General features: G+C 35.4%; 1 protein-coding gene across 2 annotated transcripts; it reads left to right on the forward strand.

Annotated features, from left to right (window-relative positions):
• Positions 1 to 12,876: 12,876 nt before the first annotated feature.
• Positions 12,877 to 22,530, forward strand: LOC142354339 (uncharacterized). 2 transcript variants are annotated; one of them, XM_075406612.1, is made up of 4 exons: positions 12,877 to 12,996; positions 18,119 to 18,232; positions 18,645 to 18,865; positions 22,293 to 22,530. In XM_075406612.1, the coding sequence occupies exons 1-4, from the start codon at positions 12,994 to 12,996 to the stop codon at positions 22,504 to 22,506; spliced, it is 552 nt and encodes a 183-aa protein (XP_075262727.1). In that variant the 5' UTR covers positions 12,877 to 12,993; the 3' UTR covers positions 22,507 to 22,530. The 2 variants fall into 2 exon arrangements, with proteins under 2 accessions (XP_075262727.1, XP_075262726.1); XM_075406611.1 differs by lacking the exon at positions 12,877 to 12,996 and adding an exon at positions 13,040 to 13,174.
• Positions 22,531 to 23,205: the final 675 nt, after the last annotated feature.

Below are 23,205 nucleotides of genomic sequence, written 5' to 3' on the forward strand. Positions count from 1 at the left end.
CCGAAGATTCAAAGGAATTTTAAGTAAAAAGAGCCATTCTTTTAATTAGATTTTTTGACTTTTTTTCTCTATTTAGACTTGACATTTTCTTTTCGACATTTTTTAATTCAGAATTGAATTGCTCAGGAATGTTAGTGTAATGTCAACTTGCATATCTGGATTTTGGCATCAAAAATAAATGTTTTCGGTAGTTTTGTTAGTTTGCCATTTTTTAAAAAAATATATTGAAATTATTGAAACTGTGCGCAAAATTGTCCACACCCAGTGGAACAATGTTAATTCTGAACAAATTTTGTCCCTTTTTTCAGCAGGTACTGTATTGAAAGTGTTCTGCGGGTTTCTACCTATGGTTAAAAAAACTGCCATTTTTAATTTTAAGCCTAAGAACGTGAAGTTTCATTATTTTCTTTTTGCAATTTTGGTTTTTTTTCTGAGATATGTCTGATGCAGTAAAAAATCGTTTTCTTATGAATTTCATGATCTGTGTAGATTGGCAAAGTTGATTCTAACAACAATGATTGTACTCGCAAAACATTATAGTGCTTTCTGAACACTTTTTTCAACAGCTTTTGTTAAAATTTGTGGTCCCAAGGTACATCAGGTATTGTACTGGCCTAGCTGAAGCCCAGTTGAAGCTCTAAAGAGATTTTCTTGCCCAATGCAAAAAAAAGCAGCATGAAAAAAAATTTAAAATTATGCAAAAATGCACTTTGGTCTATTTTTTGACACTGTGCCTTGTATTATAGCGTTATGCAACTAAGAGCTGTATTTGAGAGCAGAGTGTCAAAAAATAGACGAATCTGCATTTTTGCATATTTTTTCATTCTAGTTTTTTTTGCAATGGTCAACAAAAGCTTTTTAGAGCTTGAGTTGGGCTGTTGTGTATCTTTAATGAGGGCAATTTGTTTTGAAAATATAGTATTCCAGAGAACTGATTTACTCTGCAGTGTTTAAAACATTTTGGTACTTTGTGTTGTTTTTGCCTCTGCCTACTTTTTTGTGTCAAATAATATCTTCATTTCATGTTGTAGTCCTTTTACTTGCTTTCAGTTGGATAAAAAAATTTTAATTGCACAAGATTTTTCGGTTTTTGATACATTAACACTACCAATACCCAAAAATTTCTCGCTTTGACAAAATGTGACAATACCGATGATAACGCTATGATCTTGATAATTGAGCTCTCACCGAGACTCAGCAATTTTAACAAAAAAGAAATTTTAAAACGTGATTCTAACAATGCTCAAACAAACTCTTCCACGAAAGCTTTCATTTCGATTTGGTTGTTTTTTTTTGAATTTTTAAAACTCATACAAAAAGGTGACATTTTTTAAGCATTGTAGTTGATTGGAAAATTTTAAGACCTCTCGTTTTTAAAAAACAATACTCCGTCGAAACTTAATTTTGAAGATCCGTTTTAAAAAATTTACTGGAGATTGTTCCTATCTTAATTTTTAAAAAAGCGCAAATTCTCCTGGCTTTCGACAGCCTTGTGGTGGATTCACAAACGTTGGATCTACAATTTTTCTTTCACAAATGGATATTGATTGTTGTCAATATTGTTTCTTTCTTGCGCTCCTTTTTATTGCATATGCTGATATTGGAACTCCGATTAATTGATGGAGGTGGTAAGGTTGCATGAAGCTATAAGGGATCTTTTCAACAATTGGCTACTTTTGCAAAAAGGGGGCTATTCTTGAAAAGAGTTTAAGCGAGCGGCTCATTCACCAATCAGAAACGACAAATAGTTTTCCACGTATGCGCATACTGTGTTAAACTGAGTAGAAAAGTACTCACCATTCTATTTCAATTAGCCGAATTGAAATACAAAGCAACAAAAAATTCCGAACAGTGGCTGCCTGGGAGCGCTTCTTCGCGGCTTTGGTGAACAGCGATCTACAATTGTGATTAGATTGATATTGGGCTATCTCAACCGTAGACCAAGTAATTATTTTGGTAAATTTTACCACAAAAGGGGGCGATTCTCTACTAGGTGCCGAGGGTGGGGGGCAATTTTGGAAATATCCGCTATGAGGTCGCGGAGATGCATCGGGTTTACTGACGTGTTGACCGAAAGCGCAATATGTCATAGGATGTCAATTTTACTTGAAAATTTATTTGATTATCGTTATCTATTTTTATATTCGTTCAATTCCTTAGGAAAGTGTTAAACGTAGTAGTACCATTAGATGACATAGTTGGATATTGCTAGTTCGCAACCGTTATTTAGAGCAGTTGAATCGGATTTTTTTTTCTGTAGTCTGCGTTGAGGGTTCCGGATAGAGATATTGAGTCAGAAGTTTTGAATTATACGTGAAGATTAGTTTTAAATTGTTTACTGGAGATTGTTCCGCTCGCCAGTATTAAAACTGCGCAAACTCTCTCTGACTTTCAACATCTTCTTCAATTTACAAACGTTGGATTTTTAAGATTTTTTCATAAGTTGATATTGATTGCTGTCGTTATTGTTTCGCGCTCCTTTTTATTGCATTTGCTGATATTGGAACTGCGATTAACTGATAGAGGTGGTAAGGTTGCATGAAAGTATGACGGATCTTTCCAACAAATGCCCTTTTTGCAAAAAGGCGGGGCTGGTCTTGAAAAGAAGTTAGGCGAGCGATTTATTAACCAATCAGAAACGACTACTTATTTTCCGCGTTTGCATACTGTGTTCAACTGAGTAGAATAAAATTCAACATTCTATTTTAAATAGCCGAATTGGAATACAAAGCGAAAAAAAATTGGCCGGCGAGTCGGTAGGAGCGCTTCTTCGCTCGTGTCCCGGCTTTGGTGAACAGCGGCCCGCATTTGCGCTTAAATTGATATTTGGCTATCTAAACTGTAGGCCAAGTAATTATTGTGGTAAAGTTTAGCAGAAAAGGGGGCCATTCTCTATTAGGTACCAAGGGGGGGGGGGCAATTCTTGAAAAGATCCGCTATGAGGTCGCGAAGACGTATTGGGTTTACTGACGTGCTGAGCGAAAGCGCAACATGTCATGGGATGTCAATTGAACTTGAACATTTACTTGATTATCGTTATCATTTTTTTATATTCGTTCAATACCTTGGGAAAGTGTCAAACGTAGTGGTAGCATTAGATGACATTTTTGGTTTTTGCTAGTTCGCAAAGTTTAATTATAGCAGTTGAATGGAAGTTTTTTTCTGTATACTGCGTTGGGGGTTTGGGATAGAGATATTGAGTCAGAATTATACGTGAAAAACGACAGGCAAAATTTGAACAGAATCTCACCCTAGCCATACGAAGATGTGTTGCAGAATTTTTTCAAGCCATTATCACATTGTTGGTACTGAATGAAATCTCCCCAGGCTGAGGTGCCAGACAAAAGTCGATTTTTCCAGACCAAAATAAAAGCACAAGGGGGCGTCGTGCGTTCAAAATTACGCGGTATGGAAACAAGTGAACGCATTAATGTCTGACCATTGGTAACTTTAACGCACGAAAATTTTAATATGCGACTCTCGAACTCACGAGTTTTTCGAATTAAAACAAAATTGGCAAAACCTGTTGAACTCATAGTTGATTCAGTATACTCTTATTACAGTGCTAGATCAAGTAAAAGTTTTCTACGTAGAAAATCTCAACTCACTTGTTCAAAAGTTGCACAGAGAAAAAACTATCCAACATTTTGTCTGGGGTTGTCTGAACATAAGCATGTTCCGTCCCGGACGCGCTCTGGACATGCCTACTTTTGTCCTGGCACCTACTTTTGTCTGGGTGTTGTGAATTAAAGTACAACCAAATTTCAGAAGGAACTTCCAACCCAGAACGCATCGCAATCAGAAATCTAATACCTGCATTCAAATAAAAGACATGCAATGATCCTGGCCACATTTTCATTTAATTCAATTCCAAGGAGGACTTTTAGTCTTTCCCATTATAGCCCCCACGAAATTATATGATTATATGATATTTGATTCAAAAGTGTCAAACTTTCCAAGAAATTAAGTTTTTCTTCAGCTTATTCAATAATTAATTATTTTAATATTCGTTAATAACGATGATTTAGTGAAATACATCTTTGAATAATGTTTCTAGAAAATTCCTAAAAAAAGACGCCTTGGATAAATGCTATCAGACATCTGCTTTGGGGATGGGATTTCTGTGAAAAAATATGAGCTCTCAGTTCCTTCTGGTTTCCGAGTTATCGCAATTTTTCAAAAATTTTTGAATTTTTCCGGCTAAAATTGCTTCTGAAAAACTTAAAACATTTTTTTAAACCGAAAAATTTTGGAGGCCTGATTTATGCCTCCAGGTTTAACGAGTTTTGAGCTTTAATTAGGCTGCTGTTGATTTTTGTCGAATGTAGCAAAAATATTTTAAAATTTTAAAAATTTTTTTAAAATTTTTTTTTCCATTTCTTCATTTTTCTGTTTTTGTTATCATAGGAACTTCTTTGTTGAAATAGTCCTACTGCCTAGTTTACAGAGTCTCTAAGGGCAGGGCGTGTGGGTTTAAATACCCCGTTGCCTGTCCACTTTGATCATGTTTGTACGAGTCAATATTTACGTTTATTTTTGTAATTGCTGTTACTTATTTGGTACTTGATCAAAGAAATAAATTCTTTCTTTCTTTCTTTCTTTCTTTAATAGTGAATATCATACCCATTGTGTTATTGATTTATGGGGTCTTTTTCATTATAGCCCCCCGACGAAATTATAGCCTCCCCATTATGGTATTTGTACTATGATGGGGGGCTATATGTTATGACCACTAGTGAGGGGGGGGGGGGGGGGGGGGGGAGGGAGGATATCGTGGGAAAGACCTGTATCAAGTTTTGCTCAATTGACATTTTTCAGTTCATTTATTGCATTTTCTTGCGACAGCTGTTTTGAAATTCTCTCTCGGTCTCTCAAAACCTTCAGCTGAACTAAAACTGCCAGAACCACAAAAAAGATTCCGATTGCTGAAGTCCAAACCACTCGATCAGGAAACAGAAAATATTGGGCCACAAAATTCAAACTTGGTGCTAATAATTGCATAATCGATAATGCTGTAATAGTCGTCAACATCGAACCATGCATGCCGAAGTATGACGTAAGGCTTTGAGTTCCTGCAGCAGCAAGTGACATAATTAATGACGTAACAGCACACGATGTTTCACCGCTGAATGGTCGATATGACGCAATACCGAACGCGAAGTTACCAATCATTTGTCCTAGACAACTCCAAGTTGGAGAAATCGCATGAAACCTTCTGACGTTCGAGTACAGCATAGTCAACGAACATCCGCATAAAGCTGCAAAAATGACCCCTTTTAAGGTGTCAGAACTAAGAACGAAACTGTTTATTTTTCTTACTAGTGGATTATGATCCTCCTTAGTTGAAAAATTACACTTTCTAATGGTTACATTTAATGGATAGTCACCTCCTATATGTCTAGCTGCGCCATTATCAGTACAAAAAAATTTGGATCTGTCCCCCCCCCCCCCCAGCTTAATGAGCATAAACCTTTTATGAGCCCCCAGGCCCACGTGCTATTTTCTTACATAGTAACGTGCTATATAACAACATATAATTTGTAACTGGGAGTCATAAAAAACACTGGGGGGGGGACAGAATAGATCCAAAAATTTATCTGTAAGGGGGGGGGAACAAACGTAAAAGATCCAAGCATTTAATAGCTTGTTAGCGCATCCCCGCACTTGGCACCCAGAAAAGTTCAGTACTGAACCATAGTTTTTCAATCCTGTATTTTAGCCCTGACATGTGCTATGATCATGTAATATTTTAGACTTTTCATTGTAATATACAGAACAAAAAAACGATCTCTGATTTTACTATGAAGCATAGTAAAAACGCAGTTTGAAAATACTCTGGGCATACAATTGTAATGATAACAAAATCTTTTTCACTTGGGAGAAAAAGAAACAGCTCCCTAAGAATGTCTGAAGAAACAATTTGCTTGGGGTTGCAAATAAAAATAGTCCCAATAATTCCTAGTAACATTGACATTAATGTCAGAATTGTCGGACATCTTTTGTCTTCAAAAGACTGCATAAAAACAGACATTACTAAAATAACAAAAACTCCAACCATATTACTATCAGAGGGTAATATATAATGCAGTGAATAAAAATTAGTCTATATACCGAAACCGCCGAAAACGAAAGCACTAAATAAACTCAAGTAAAGCTCCTTAGTTTTGTAAAGATTTCGGGGTTTGAAAGATTTTTCCAACGACAGTAAAGCTATTGTGATTGGTAAGCCAAGAATTCCGACCCAAGTCGTGATTTGAGCCGAGTTCGCTTCGGATAGCACGAAAGCGAGGCACGACGCCGAATAGAAAATCGAGTTTGCAAACAAAAAGAAAATACCTTTGTTCATCATAGTTGTAAAATGTACATAAATAATAATGCTAATATACTAGAATCTAATCAAATCATGTACGCATAACTGTAAGCAATAATAGTGGTTACAGTGTGTTCAAAAATTCAGTGCTAGCCTTAGCAGTTTTGAAAATTGAGTTTTGTGTACACACGTTATAATAGTAAATTAATTTTTTTCTGCTTAAATTCGTAAATGATTGGTGTTTTTTGTAAAAGTGTTATATGAACTGATTTTGAAAGGTCTCTCAGATGTCTTCAAACATTGAACAAAGAAAAAAATTTTATGAAAGTTTTCCAGTAATTTGAATAATTTGGGAGCTTAACCCTTATGCTCGTTGCCATTATGACGGTTCAATTCTCAGACTGAGAAGTATCATCAGCAAATTATTTTCAGAATAAAAATTCTGGTTAATTTTATTGATTTATCATATTTATTGAAATATAAGAAAATTAGAATTGCTTTTATTTTTATCAAAACCTGGTAGAACTTTTGGCAGGAAAACGTCAAGGTACCCCCGGGTCGATGTTTTTGGCTGATTTTTTGTAAGAAATGCGGTGAATGCGGTGATTTCTTGTAAGAAATGCGGTGATTGGGGTAAATGCGGTGAAAAAAATATTTCACCGCATTTCACCGCATTTCTTACAAAAATTCGCCGCATTTCTTACGAAAATTCACGGCATCGACTTTTGTGGCAAATTAATGTAAGAAATGCGATGACTGCCGTGAATGCGGTGAAAAACAATAATTCACCACATTTCACCGCATTTCTTACAAAAATTCACCGCAAAATTCACCGCATTTCTTACAAAAATTCACCGCATTCGTTTGCCAACGTTTACTTAAATTCACAAGAAATATGATAGAAGTAAGTGACAGTTGGCGCAGTGGAATACAGAGTTGAAGACATGTAGGAGGTAAGAGGTTCGAACCCGTTTATGGAAATGTCTTTTTTGTAAGAATACCGAGAACGCGGTGAAAATAATTAATTCACCGCGATTCACTGCGCCCACCGCAAAAAGATGTAAAAAATACGCGGTGAAATTTCTTTTTCTTTCACTGCATTTCTTACGAAAATTCGACCAACCTTCAACAAAACTTGCAGGATATTTCTGTATGTTTACTGAAATTGGGCGTTTCACCGCGCTCCTCAAGATGTCATGAATTCGTCTAACATTCACAGAAAACAAGATCTGGTTAAGGTAGCACAAGTGTCCTTAAAAATCAAGATTTTATTTCAAGCTTTGGTTCCAATCAATTGGACAAGATTTGAAAACTTTGCTTATTTCAGTAGTTCAGTTGTTTTTGACCATAACGATGCAAAACCGTGAACAACGAATTATGGTAAAAAGTTTTCATATCTATATTTTGCATCTGTAAGTATATAAATCGTATAAGAAAACAAGAGGAGTCATCTGGTACCGGGCATTGCACAGAAATTTCCAACATCTATTATTAAAGAAGAGGGATACATTATCATAATTAGCCGAGAAACTAATAAAACTTTCAAACAAGACTGGTGTCAGATAAAACGCAAGTTAGGATTCTTATTGCATTAACAACAAGAAAAATTAGTCAAAGAAAAAAGTCAAGATTTGTAAAAATTTTTAAACACTAGAGTTTTTAGATACATTTTACAGTCATTAAATGCATTTAAAAACACAGATTGTTTTCGATATTCAACAATTAAATGATTTCACATGTATTGATAAAATTCGAAAAAAGTTTTATTTTTTAAAGTTTTAAGAAAAAATTCAGCCCAAACAAAAAAGTTAAATAAGAATGGTCAGATTATTCCCACTAATGTAGAAGTAATTCAACAAAACCAAAAACAGTACAGTACTTTTTGTAAAAGCCGCAATTTTTTGAGAATTCATTGGCCACCGTCACAAAGTCTATTATATAGAACCGATCCTTCATTAACGAGCCGGAAATTGGATTATATTGTGGTATTTAATAGCCGTCATCTCAAAGTCTATTATATACGCACTCTCCATTTTAATCATCCAATAATTTGATTGTTTTGGTGCGCAGTCTTATTTTTACAATTATTTCCCATAACTTTGATGTTACGTGAAACTTTGATAATACTTCTGAAGTTTTAAGTTTCGCCCACCTTTATTATTATTTCTGTTCTATTACAACATATTTTTATCAATAATGAGAACAATTGATTGCTAGGGCGGAATACTTATTTCATATTAATTTTTTCAGTTCATAGATAATGGTTTACTTTGAAATCAGCACTAAATGTTTAAAAAAATTATTACCGAATTTTTGAGTTTTGCCAAAATACGTTGTTATTTTTCCAACTAATATCAATTAGTCCCATTGAAAGCATCTGATTGACTGCCATTTTTGAGCTCAAAAAACCGTTTAAATTAATGTTTAGCGGTTTTTCAGACTCGTACAATATACGTGCTGCGAAAAGTATTAGATAATTTAGATCACAGAAACTGATCAAAATTGATCACATTTATTTTTTGTTAATGGGTCGTAAAACAATTCAATTTTTATCTTTAGTTCATGCCGATGTTTTTTATGACTGCGGCCATATTTGTTTTCATATAAATTTTGTAAAAAAAATTGAATTTTGCTCATTTTTGCAGTTATAAGGGTTTGTGGTCCTGTTACTTAGTCTGATTTTGAACAGATCTTCCATGTTTTTTTTCACCGTAATTTTGTTAATTTTTATCTTCGTATTTTATTTATTTCATAATTTTGCTTTATTAAGCGTAGATTTTTCATAACCTTTCGTTGAAACGGTCGTTGATCTTACATAATTTTGCGTTGAATTTATGATGGATCTTACATTTTTTGTGTTGCATTTAGCGTGGACATTGAATAATTTTGAGTTCAATTTAGCGTTGATTTCACAAAACTTAAAGAAAATGTGGTTATGAAAAGAAATAAAGTACAGTGGCACTGCAGTATAAGAGGACACACACAAGCACGCAGGAGGTGTGTGATTCGAGTCTCAAAAACAGAGCTCAAAGAAAAGAATTTTTGAATGACCTACGCTAAAATGAACGCAAAAATACGTAAGATCCACAGTAAAATTCAGCACAAAATTAAGTAAGTTCTACGCTTAGAAAAGCAACATTACGTAAGATCTACGCTTAGAAACGCACAATTCAAGGAATTCATCGCAAAATTATGTGAGGAAAAAAGGTGAATCTTCTGATTTTTCAGCGCTAGTCTTGCATAATTTTGGCCCGGGAAGTTACTGATCTCATAGTTTATGATTAGACATGTCTCAGACAATTTGCCTGAAATCGTCGTGCGCACTTGGTTTTTTCCCTGTATTTGTGGTCTTTCACTTTTTGAGGACCTAGCTCAGCCTGTAGACTCTAGTTTTCTTATTTTAAAAGTGCTTCCCTTTCTTGAGCAATTTTTCTCATTCTTTAAAAGGGGAGCTTTTAAATCATTTAAAGAGTTTTAGAAAAAAACGAGATGTCTTGGTGGAGAAGGCATGAACTTTTCCTTCGAAATAAATTCTCAGCAACATGCTGACAAAACTTCTTACAGAAATATGAGAAACGATAAACCTAATTCAAGGCTTACTACAGGGACACATCAAAGCGAGCCAATGCATAAGAAAGAGGCTTTTAGATGGTGTTCAATTTGAATCATTGACTCCTATGGAGACGGCAAAGAAAATGAATATCATAAAAAAGACCATCGACGGAATATCACATTGAAAGTAAGAATTGACATAATGAATTGATAATAATGAATGCAAAAACAATTTTTCAAAAATTTCTAATTATTTTTGGGAGTTTTTATTTTTTAAATGCCGGACGTTATGGCAGGGACATGAGAGGTATCTTCCGTGAGCTAAGAGTAAATGCAAAACGCTCAAGTGAGAATCAAGGAGGAACGAAAGGCTAATTTTGTGAATTAGGATGGCAACTTTTGTCATCATCTTCCATATTTTCTGCTTTGTGGAGAACGAGAGTTTAAGGCTGTGGAGTAGGGGGACAAAATGGGTCACAATATTCCACAATTAAGCATGTGAGCTTGTTTTTGAGACATTAAATTTAATTGATTGGCATTTGGCGTTAACTTTGCTGAAGCGGCATTACTCCATCTTCAAAGCTAAATTGCCGCCCAAATCGGATCCATAATTTTTAGTTGCTGAAAATTTCAAAAAAAGCACATTTCCAACTTACTGATCTTCCAGCAACAGGACATGAATAACGGAATGGAAGGTATTTTCAGTTCTAAATTACGTTTCTGCAAACGTAGCAACATAAAGTTTTGTTCGAAATTGGCTGTTGTAGGTAAAACAGCAGAGGGAGAAATATGAAATATTTTCTGATTGTTTTTAATACAGAAGTTTTGTTAGAAAATGGCAATTACTGATCACTTTTCATTGTGATTTTTCAGAAATAAACAATTATTGATTACTTTTCATACAGAAGAAATTTTCTCAAATAATAAAGCAAATACTCATTCTTCATCGAATTTTCTTCCAGTATACTTTAGCCCATTTTGCATTCTTTTGCAAGCTTTACAGGTTGGTCTCTTTTAGTTGGCTCTGAATACTTATAATATTGTTATGGCGGTTTTATCATAATGTATTCGAATGTAGAAAGTACATAATTTTGATTCATTATGTAGGATGTAAAACTATGCACAAAGTTGTTTGAATATTCCGATACTGATGGCTCACTTTGTTGTTCTCAAAGCGTCCTTGAAGTCTTATTCTTAGCTAATTAAACGAACATTTTTTACTTTCTTGTTTGTGGATTCTAGGGAACGTAGACTGTGGAATATGAATACCGCAAACTGCGGAATTTCTTAGTTTTAAGATGCAAAATTTGAGGGACAAATTTCGTCACCAAGTGCGAACAATTTTGTCGCAACTATATTTCATATTTTAATTTCATATTTTAAGCCAATTTTACAATTTTCTGATACATTGTGTGGAGAAGGGTGGGTGAAGTGGACCGCATGATCCTTCTTAATTTGGTGGGGGCGCTTGTCTCTAATGAATAAACAAGCCCAAAATACCAGAGATGGAGGCAGATGGAGACAAAGAACTGGCACAAAAATTTAGTTTCGAAAAAGAATTACTGTTTGTGGTCCTATAGAGAAATGATTGGTTTATGGATTGAACTCAGTTACAAGACGGAATCCTGAAGCGGTAATCTCATGAAAACGACAAACGCAAAAGTTCCCGGGAACCACATTAGTTATGCCTCATCAATAAATATTAAAAACGTAAAAGGAAGGGAAAGAATGGATATATGATTCCTGTTAACGGTACTAGGATTGTATGTGATTTCTTGGTAATCGTGCACGTATCATATATGCATGATTTCTTTGGTTTCATAGAAGGATCGTGCAGAAAACCTAAGTATGGACTGTATGAAATCACACATTATCCTTGTAGGAAATCGAAAAAAACCAGCAAATCTCAGTAAAACATCAGCATCAAAATGAACGAAACCGTCCAAATCAGAGTTCACACGGAGAAAAACTTAATTTTCTCCTATTCAGCTAGAAAATCGAGGACATGGCGATCACTTAAATTCCCCTCGTGTCTATTCTACAGCCAAAAGGACGTTTGACATCCGCATAACCAAAGGAGGAAAAAGGGCCCGGGAGGAATTGATTATCCCCGGGAGGAATTGAGCACAGAACCAGACCTTGCTATCCTCATCAAAACTAAGTGTATTTTTTACAGCAATTTCACTCAATTATTCGCACTTATGTTTTGAAATTATTGCATTTTTCGTGTCCTGAGTTTGGTTTATTTTTAAAAAGCTATTTAGAATCAAATATAACAAATTAATGGTTGTGAGATGGTTGTAAGAAAAAATGGAATTATGAAATCTGAGTATGGACCGAAATTTTCATTTTCTGAGTCAGAAAACCGCAACAAGCAAGATTGATAATGTTTTTGGCTTCGTGCATTAAAATTAGGTTGAAGGTTGAAAGACCGAATAAATACTTATTGCGCATAGGAAAAGATTGACAAGAAACTTTAATTGTCAAATGGAAACTTGTAACTAGAAAGATGACTCCGTCCGGAACACGAAAGGAGTGGAGTAAACTTATCGTAGGAGAAAACATGTATAACTTAAGATCATAAGTTTAATGATGTGACAGAGTTTGCCAGTTAGTTCCGACATGCTAGTTCGAATTCAGTCTACACCATTTTGACATTTTGACTATAGTGGGGTATAGTGGGGCCTGCTTATACCCCCCACCCCCACAAACAAGTCCAAAACGGGGATTAGACATACTAATGCGACAGGGCAAAATCGAGTATCGACATTGGTTTTTGTTGGTAGAGTTGGGCTCAACTTCAAAGAACCCAAATTCCAGTAATTAGTTGATAATATTGCCGAAATAAAACTACCATGGATCGATTGAACTGCTGGTCTGAAGTGATTTGTTGTACGTTTTAAAGTGTATTCAAAAGTGACCTCGGAGTTTCTGACCCGTTTGTCAGAGATTAGCATCTTTGAACGATGTCTATGTTTGAACTGTTAATCAACGTTCTTTCAAATCTGTTCACAATTGCATCTGATCTTGCAATTCGAAAATGATCATCAGAGGATAGTTTATGGGTGGCTTGAAAGCGATTTTGATCTTTGTGATAAGATTTACTATCAGGAACTGCAGTGGTTGCCAAAATGGTAAGTTTTTATATTATTTAATTCCACAATTACTGAGGATATATTAGTTTCTTCTAAAAACAGCCAACCAATGATATAAGAAAGAAAAAAAACAGAAAGATCAATTGCAAAAATGAGTCATATTGATATTGCTTTTGCAACTTCTATGCAATCAAGGTACAGGGGCAACTGCTGTCAGGTAAAAGTTTTTGCGAGTAGTATTTAAGACATTTATTTTCGGTAGTCAAGATCTTGAACAATAAAAAAAATCGCCCTCATCCAAATTGTTTGTGAAAAGTTCCTCTAGGGCATGAAAAGACTTTCCGTCAAATCTAAGGACTATTTTGACTTTGCTGGACAATGTAAACATAAAAACTTTATTGCTCAAGTTTTTGCATAGACTAAAAAATGATCAACAATTTTCACACATGAGCAGCATTTTTGTGAACAAAATCACTTTTTTGGTGCTCGAAAAATTTGTTTACAAATCGACTGATAAAAAGATTTTATAAAGTTTGAAAGTCACACTTTTGTGCCAATGACTTTTTTAAACTACATTCCATTATCGTGGATTATTCTTTGTCCTGAAAAAACTGAAGCTGCATGGTGTTCACGTTTGGCTACCATATCTTTAGTGTGACTTTAATCACTAAATCAACTTTTAAAGTTTTTCTATAAGGTTTTCTCCCTCCTCCTCCTCCTCCTCCTCCTCCTCCTCCTCCTCCTCCTCCTCCTCCTCCTCCTCCTCCTCCTCCTCCCCTCCTCCTCCTCCTCCTCCCTCCTCCTCCTCCTCCTCCTCCCTCCTCCTCCTCCTCCTCCTCCTCCTCCTCCTCCTCCTCCTCCTCCTCCTCCTCCTCCTCCTCCTCCTCCTCCTCCTCCTCCTCCTCCTCCTCCTCCTCCTCCTCCTCCTCCTCCTCCTCCTCCTCCTCCTCCTCCTCCTCCTCCTCCTCCTCCTCCTCCTCCTCCTCCTCCTCCTCCTCCTCCTCCTCCTCCTCCTCCTCCTCCTCCTCCTCCTCCTCCTCCTCCTCCTCCTCCTCCTCCTCCTCCTCCTCCTCCTCCTCCCTCCTCCTCCTCCTCCTCCTCCTCCTCCTCCTCCTCCTCCTCCTCCTCCTCCTCCTCCTCCTCCTCCTCCTCCTCCTCCTCCTCCTCCTCCTCCTCCTCCTCCTCCTCCTCCTCCTCCTCCTCCTCCTCCTCCTCCTCCTCCTCCTCCTCCTCCTCCTCCTCCTCCTCCTCCTCCTCCTCCTCCTCCTCCTCCTCCTCCTCCTCCTCCTCCTCCTCCTCCTCCTCCTCCTCATCCTCCTCCTTTTCCTCCTCCTTCTCCTCCTCCTCCTCCTCCTCCTCTTCGTCATCTTAGTAATAAATTTTTATCATAGAAAGCCCAGACAAAAGAAATAGTAACCACAAAAACTGACAGTCTTTACCAAAAAATAAAGAAACGCATGAAAGAAATAAAGTAAATGACTTATCTTGCGTCGGTTTTATCACTTTTTCTGAATAAGGAGTAAATGTTTTACTCTGTAAACATCTACAGTTTGAGATTTTCTTGTTTTTGGACACTTCATGTTTTAAAGAACATCTATGTATTGTTTATCTTTCGTTTTAACAGACCTTTCTTAAAATCGAAATCAATATTTCCGTAGGAAAATGAATATCACAATTTTCAGTGAAATCGATTGAAAATCTACCTTTATTATTTAGTCAATAAAGATAAACAAATTCTCATCATTTAGACCCTTTGCGGATAGCACAAGGTCAATATTATCTTTAAAGTATACTATTTTTGAAAAAGGCAATTGCAAAATGTGTTGAAGAAGCTTTTGAAAATCTAAATTGATTCCAATGACAATCTAAACTACAAATGCTACTTGATTTTAGACTCTACTGGTTTCAGAGTTTTTTTAGATCAAGTTTGATTCTACTTGAGCTATTTATTGAATCTATTAGAATACTAACTCTATTGACTTTTTTGTTATCTTTCGAGCATCAAATATGGGCCGGTTTTGAGAACTTGTACTTGCGCCAAGCTAAAGTCGAGATGGCCATAAATATTAGCCAGAGCTTTTTCGTGGACAATTTGGTTCGAGCTTTGTCTGTTCATACTAGTTTTTGGTCAACCGAAATGATTTCAAAATCCAAAGCCTGGACCAGCGCTCATAAATTAGATTTTTTTTGATAATCAGAAGAAATGGAAGGCAAAAAATTGAAAAGATTTACATTTAACTTAGTTGAGGTCTAGGTAGGTTATTCAAACTGGTTTTCAAGCTATGATCTACGAATCAAAGCTAATGCTATATTCTCATAAATCGAGCATAGACTGACAACTTCTGCCGTTAGCTTTTTTCAACGTAAAATCCATTTTTTGTATCAACCCCTTTTGGCGTTGCTGGCCTACTCTGATGCCCACCTAATCTGATGCAAAAAATTTACACTGCCGAATACAACTGTTACTTTTTTGAAAAAGAAACTACTTTACATATTAGAGCCGGCTTAAAAAATACATTTCTTGACAAAACTGCACAGAAAAATATAGGGCAATTTTTGCTGTATTTGTAGTAAAGAGGTCTTGATTAGTTTTATTTTTACATAATGCTATCGAATATAGAGGATTTAGATGTTTTCAAGTTCATTTTCAATAGATACGGTTATTCAGTGCAAAATTACGGCTGAATTAAGTAACACATTTGCTTTTTAAATAAATGGTTTCCTTTTTTTCACGTCCGTAACAGGCACATGCCCCATTTTCCGCAGCTGCATATAGAGAAATTTCGAAATGAAACAAATTTGAATTATGTTTTTTAAACTAACCCGTACTGAGCCCCCAGAGACCATCAGGCCTGATTCAGAAAAAAATCAGGCAAGGTCGCAGGCCTGATTCAGAGTCTGATCATGTCAAATACAAAGCTGCCAAGAGAACACTCCAGAGTTGATCTCTGAAGTTTCTATTGACAGAGAAAAATCAAGAATTGGTGGTCTCTGCCCAGAGAAATACCAAGTCTTAGTTGTACTCTGTGCAGAGTACAACCAAGACTTGGTGACCTCTTGGCAGGCAAGATACAAGACTTAGAATATAGGTTCATGGGCACTTTTAACATAAGTTTGAGTACCCTAAAGTACAAATAAATCACCAATTATGATTATGAATGCTATTTAAACTATGTTCGTGGCTCTTGGTAAGGTATGTTCACCTTTTCAAGGCCAAAGAGGTCCTTAAAAATACAAATTCAATACTCACTGTTGAAGAGACATGAAGAAATATAGCTAAAAAAAGTCATTACAATACCAAACATTACAAATACACATAAAACAGCAACCCAAAGCAAAAAAATTGAATTGGATTTTAAGAATATAGGGGAACTTTGATTTGAAGTAGCAAAAGAATTGAACAACTCCTTGACTAGCTTGACAAAAAAATATATTCCAAAAATACATTTTGCAAAACAACGAAAAAACCGTTCAAAAATATCTTTCTACAGAAATTAGAGCAGAATTATTTTAACCGACCGCAAATGAAATAAAATAATCTTTTTGTTACTTTCCTAAACAATTATGGCTTGTATTTTAGAATCTATTTTTGAGCTGTGTAAATTGTAAAGACTTTTTATTGTTTAAAAAGTCCACAAGATAATTTGATCCAGTTAATCCGCAAACGTTTTTTTTAACTTCAGTTTGTAGCTATTCTTTTTCTGAGACCTAAAATGCAAGCAATGATCCAATGTGACCATGAGTTCTTCCGTTTTGATTTTCTAATTGGTTTTTCAAAACTGAACGTTTTTCTTCGTCATTAATAGCAATAACAATAAAAAATATCAATATTGAGAGATTGAGTTACTTAAGATTCTGTGAAATAAAAAAATGTACTTCTCTCTATTAGAAACCAAATGAAACTCAGCTTATAAATCCTCAGTCGTTGATACACAAAAAACAAAGACTCACAGAAAAAGATATGGGACAAAAATCCTTCTTTATTTCTTGAAGGTGACAAAAGTTTTTCGGAAACTGGAATAGAATTAGTTGAACCGACCGCAATTTTATTACATTAATTTTTTTTCCTTTTTTATAGGTTTAGGATTTCATTTTGGGATCTAGCCACCAGTTCTGCAGGTGGTATTGAGAGTTTTATGTGTGAAACAGTTAAAATTTTATTTGATGCACCTAACCTGCAAACGTTTCGTTTTTCTTTTGAACTTCAGTTTGCAGCTAATCTTTTTTTGAGAATCAATACATAAGCATGGGTCCTATTTGGAAATAAAACACTCAGTTTTTATTTCTATCATGGCGATATTTTGTAAATCAGTAAACGTCAAGAGAAGAAACCGATTATATGACTTGGTAGAGGAACCCAAGACTTGGATTTTCTCTGCCCAGAGAGGCCCCAAGTCTAGGGGTGAAGTTCACGAATTTCACCTGCAAATGATTTTTTTTGACAGAAAACGTATACTTGGGCTCCAAATTTATAAAAAAAGTTGCCCTCATTTAATTAAAAACATCGGATCCTCATGATGTCAACCTTAACTCTGCTCTGAGAAACCCAAGACTTGGGGTCTGCGCTGCCCAGAAAAACCCAAGTCTTGGCCTCTCTCTGCCCAGAGATGTCCCAAGTCTTGGCTCCGCTTCCCAAGGCTTGGCATCTCTCTGCCAAGACTTGGCCTCTGGAAAATCTCTGAATCGGGCCTGATGGGCTCTGGGGGTTCGGTACGGGAAATTATTTAACAGGTTGTTCTTATTAACGCTACGTCATCAGTTTTCCAGATTGAAAAACATATTTAACTCTTGCTTTTTGCTTGTATAAAATTGGCCTATTGCAGAGATGATTATGGTAGGTTCACAATTTTAGATCAGATTAGAGATGAGCTTTTTACAGAGAGCTAAATTTTATCTCAAGGAAAGGGATATTGATAACAAATATTTTTGATGACATCCGTGTAAACTGGAAATGAGGCGCGCTTTTCTTTCTATATATACACCGTGTCTATAAGTCTGTTTGTGTGTCGTTAATCAGTTCATACTAAACAATTTACATGAAAATAACAGCGGCGACCTTCGCTTATGCTCACGCAGACGTGTCCAGTAGATGAATAAAATAGTCACTGAATTTCAATATCAGATAGCGTTTTGAAAGTTTCGATTCCCTTTCGTGTTTCAGCATTGTAAATACATGACAATTTCTATGGGCGGTCTGCTTGTGATAACCACAATATCATTTCTGATTATTATGTCTCCCATATTTTGGAAATTCCTGGCCAGAAGCGCTTTTACGGTACGTGCCAGCTGATATGTTTGTGCTTGAATTTCTTTTAAAACTAAACTTTCAATTTTATGGCAGTACAATTAAATAAACGTGACTTATTTCATCCAATCCGTGAATATTTTTTTAAAAATAGTTGTAATAACTATTTGTTTTACAAACGGATGTTCTTTTTTACACTATTAAGGATGGCTTGTCTGGCCATATGAAAGGTGAGACTAGACATTGCAGTTACTACACACCACGTATATAAAAGGTTCAATATGTCAATTATATGTCAATATGTTTTTGTTATCTGCGAAACTTTCAAATATTTTTTTTCGTAACAATTCAAAACTGTTCACAAAACATCACTTCAAATATTTTCCATCAAAATTGTCCACAGCACAGATATATCCACGTTTTGCGTGTTTTTGCGTTCAAGTGCCCCAAACACTTCAGACAATATGAAACTCTGGATAATCCGGAAAATGAGAAAGTGAGATGTATTCATGCCGCTTCAACAACTGTCAAATCAACCCAACAAGCGGTCCACGAATGCGCCCAGGAACATTCCAAATCACACCCTCCATTACCTACTTCATACTTAGATGCGGATAACTTGTTTGAAGCAGTGAAAGACCAGTTGCAACCCTATGACAAGAGGTGAAAATTATTAAAAATGAGAAAATGCTGCAGCCCATCTGCTCGTGCCCACACTCCCCCGTATCCGACCTTTTTTAAAAAAAAAATTGTTTTCTAGTCAAATGTGATGAACTACTGAGCGTTTTGCCCTAATAATAGTTATTAATGACAATTGATGATTGCAAATTTTCAAAAGCAGAAGAACGAACCAAGTGAGTTGAAACATCTTGATAAGAAGCACGATAAAACTTGACAAATCTTGGTGAGATCTTGGTAAGATTCTTGGCAAGAAAAAGTCAAGATTTGTAAAAAAATTATTGGTTTAAAGCTAAATTTTGCAACTGATCCGCTTTATCCTTATTTGCTAGTTAACAGAGATTTTGTTTTCTTTTCTTACGACAAGATATATCGATCAGCAATTCGAAATGATAAAAACTGTTGTCAAGATTTATCAAAATATTATCAGGAGCTGTCATGTAATTTTCTTAGTTTATCTTGGGTTATGAAGTCTTGATATTTTGAGATCTTGGCAAGATTTTTTCAGGTTTTGCAAGATATGTCAAGATCATGAATGAGCTATCAAGATCCATCAAGTTCCGATTCAATGGGTATCTTCTTCTGGCAAAATGCAAAGCGCTTTACTGATTATAAGTAGATAAGAATTCTACCATATAAAAATCTACATCTTGTAGATTTTGTATTTTAAAAGAATTTTTCTACAAAAATGCCTAAGAGCCAAATATTCTTTTCGAATAAATTCTACATAACAATGAGCAAGCTGGACAAGCATCGTTTTCATTGAAACTAGTTTTGATTAACTCTGATTAAAAATCATTAGTACTATATGTTATTCTAACTTCCATTTTGGTCCATTTTGGCATAATTGTCATATTTTGTTTCTGATGATGATGTTAAAAAAATTCAAAGCTTTTCAAAATAGGCTCTTTTTTCATCTTGACAATTTCTAATTCTGTCAACAGAAATCTTTCAATTAATTTATTATGATTTCTGAGTTTCTAGATTTTCGCCTAGACCTCTTGATTTGTTGGGTTTGAAATTAACTTCAAAAAGTTATATTTATTTCATTTTCGAATGCCAAAATGCTATTTTGCTGCTTTTTTCCTTTTTTCTTGTCATTAGTCACAAACAATTTAAATTATTTCACAATTCAATCTATTGAAGATTGTGGTAGAATGCATTTATTTTGAAGCATCCACAGAAACAAATAGTATACGGAAAAAAGTTTTACCAGTTTTTTCCTCAAAATAATTTTTGCTTTTTATTTAAAATTGGGGCCTAAGGGCCCAAAAGCAACGCTTGAGGACTAGCAACAATGTTCTTTTTACAATTTACAAACAGTTTGAAGAGCGATAGTTTGAATAACAATGACCTCAAGCTCCTCCATTTCGTTCTAAGTTGACGTAAATTTGGTTCCGTCCATTTTTTTTGCTGCTGATAGCTTTACATTTGTTTTCATTTCCAACATTTCAAGAAAAAAATTTATTGAATTGAGTTTATTTCAACTTTTCTCATTTTTTTGGATTATTTTTATCTGATTTTTCAGTTTGTTTATTGAGAATCTAAAATTTTCAAGTCTCTATATTAAGAAAACTGGCAAAGTTTCCCAGGGCTTTTGAAAAACACTAAATCTCAAGAAAAGATATTTTGAATCTTGTGAGGTTTCACTCTCACGTTGAAAAAACTTTTTATTTTATTGTGTGTTGATGTTGTTTTCGTAGTTTTTGAGTTAAGATGCATCGAAATAAAAGTTTAGATTTTGTTTTCTCGTTTATCAAGTTTTTTTAAACTTATTTTTCTGTAATACAGATTTATCAGAAAAAAATAAAATTATCAACAAAAGGGGTATATTTTTTAGTTTTTGTCTGTTGGTTTGTTCTTTAAGAACCTAAATTTTGGTTGTAATTGAAATTGCCTCATACCAAGTTTTCATCTACATCTGTGCTCTTGCGTCTCTTCTGTTTAATGGCCTATATAGAAATTCTCGAGGTTCTATAGCAATTAAAAGTATTACATAATTCGAATTGTACCCATTAGGTTTTGGTCTGGAAAGTGAAATGAAGATATGCTTTTAAAAGTTAGAAAAAAAACTATTTAACTTAATTTTTTATGGTCCATTAGAACACTAATTAGTTTTTGTTTTTTAGTGCCTTGCAATTTCGGTGCTTTAATGCATTAAAACGGTGCTTTAATGGCAAAATGTTTTTAAGAAAATCAGTGACCCAAAATCTTCAATTAATCCGAGCAAAAATTGAGGAAGTTTTTCAAGAAGAAAGGAAACTATGTTTTTTTTAGTGTTAGAGGTTTGCTTCAGAGATCTGCGAAGCAAGATTTCAAACAATGTTAAGAGAAAAAAGATTCTCGATCAGGGTAGAAACTAAATCCAAATCCTCCCACCCCCTTCACTCTTTTTGTTCACGCCTTTTTGTTTCTGCAAATACAAACGTTCATGTGATAGGTTTCCGCAAGATTCTAGTAAAATTAACCAGATTTGAATCCGCTCAACGGTAAGACAGAACCCTTGGTCCCTAAAGCTCGGTTCAAATAAGGAAAGGGAATGATTGGGAGGGGGGGGGGGTGGATTAAGAATTGGATTGAGTTTCAACTTGAATCAAGGAACCTTTGGGAAATACGTTGGGGAGAATTGCGGTTATCTAAAAAAAAAGGGAAACCAAATTTTCATCGTGGAATGAAATTCGAGTAAAAGAACATGGGATTAATGTACATAACACTTCCTTTACTGCCATTTTCTTTCACAACGTGATTAGCCTTCAGCAAACGTCTCGCAAAATTTGTCATATAGCTTGTTTCTTATAAAACAGTGCACTGAAAACGCACGTACAACTCGACCCTGGATGTGAGATTACAGCGCTACCCAGTTTTAGTTACCAGACCAAATTGACTTCTTATCAGACAATCCAAGTGAAAGATGACCTTCGATCGGGCCAAATTGACCTTTAATCAGACTAAGATGACTTTTGATCTGACCCTCTCTGACAGCGTTGGTCGCTGATCAGACTTTCGTGCTCTTTTTTCGTTTGGAGTGCTGATAACCTCTGGTGACCTCTGGTCAGACCAACTTGACCTACATGTCCTTTGACCAGATCAAGATGACCTTTGATCAGAACAAGATGACCTTTGATCAGACCAACGTGACCTTTGATCAGAACAAGATGACCTTTGATCAGACCAAGATGACCTTTGATGTGACCCTCTCTGACAAAGGTGGTCACTGATCAGACATTCGTGCGCCTAAAGAGTTTTTTTTTGTCTGGAGTGCACTCGAAATCATCTATGATAAATCATCTAGAGCCAAATGTCATAATATAGAAATAGGCTTGCAAAAGCTGATGCTTTTCTAGCAGACTTTGACTGACAGGTTCGATAAGAGTTCTTTCAGCAATATCTGTCATTTGAATTTTTTGCGTAGGTTTGTGTTGGGTTTTGTCAAAGACCAGTTCACAAAACGAAACTCAACAGGATGGCACGCAATCAATGATCCATCCTATTTTATGAATCTTGACATCTTCAGCGAAGGAGAACCGACCAATGACGAGGATATTTGCGTGGGCGTGGACGCTTTCGCCCACTATTCATACAACTGTCTCGATATGCACTCTTTAGTTTGTGAAGTATACGTATAGACTTGAATAAATTCTAAGACTGCACTTTCTTCTACCTTTAGACAGTTGAGAATTTATGTTCCGGATGAAAGTGACCTCTCAAACTTGTAGTTCAAAAAATAAAATCCTGCAATATAGTATTTCTTAGTTATTTCAATTTTTTTGAAACATTCTCGATCTGAGTGGAAACTAAAAATCTTAACACCTCCTCAAATCTTTTTCTTTTTTGCCGCAAAACCAAACGTTCAAGCGATAGGTTTTCGCCATGGGATGAGGGGATCCAAATATATGATTCATATGATTCTTGCAAGATGATTATTCAAACCTTTTATCAGTTTTTTAGGTCGTCTTGTAGTAGTCCTCAAGATTCTAGAAATTACTAACCAGACTTAAATCTGCTCAACGCAATGGAAGAAAGTTTAGCCCATAAACCTTGATATTGGCATAACAAATAGGGAAATTGGTTATTGAGTAGGGGGGGGGGGATTACGATATGGATTTCGTTTCTTTAGGGGAAACGGCGGTGAGAAATGAAATGTGGTGAGCTCCTAAACACTGAAACCAAATTTTACTCGTGGTACAAAACTATATGGGTTTAATTCATGCCAGGTTTTTTCCCAATCAACGCATTAGCTTTAGCTCACACGTTGAATATTTGTTCATGATGGAAATTTAATTTATTATTTGGTTAATTTGGTCCAGAAATTGGATTATTTACAA

This window comes from Convolutriloba macropyga, chromosome 15, assembly GCF_964194025.1.
Source record: "Convolutriloba macropyga chromosome 15, txConMacr16.3, whole genome shotgun sequence".
Taxonomy (NCBI): Eukaryota; Metazoa; Xenacoelomorpha; order Acoela; family Convolutidae; genus Convolutriloba; species Convolutriloba macropyga.

What these genes read in the sequence shown, in the direction of transcription:
- LOC142354339 (XM_075406611.1), top strand. Translation starts at nt 13,109, where the DNA reads ATGAGTCATATTGATATTGCTTTTGCAACTTCTATGCAATCAAGGTAC. An exon ending in ACAGGGGCAACTGCTGTCAG is followed by an intron (nt 13,175 to 18,118) that starts GTAAAAGTTTTT and finishes TTCGTGTTTCAG; the next exon opens with CATTGTAAATACATGACAAT. An exon ending in TGGCCAGAAGCGCTTTTACG is followed by an intron (nt 18,233 to 18,644) that starts GTACGTGCCAGC and finishes TTTGCGTTCAAG; the next exon opens with TGCCCCAAACACTTCAGACA.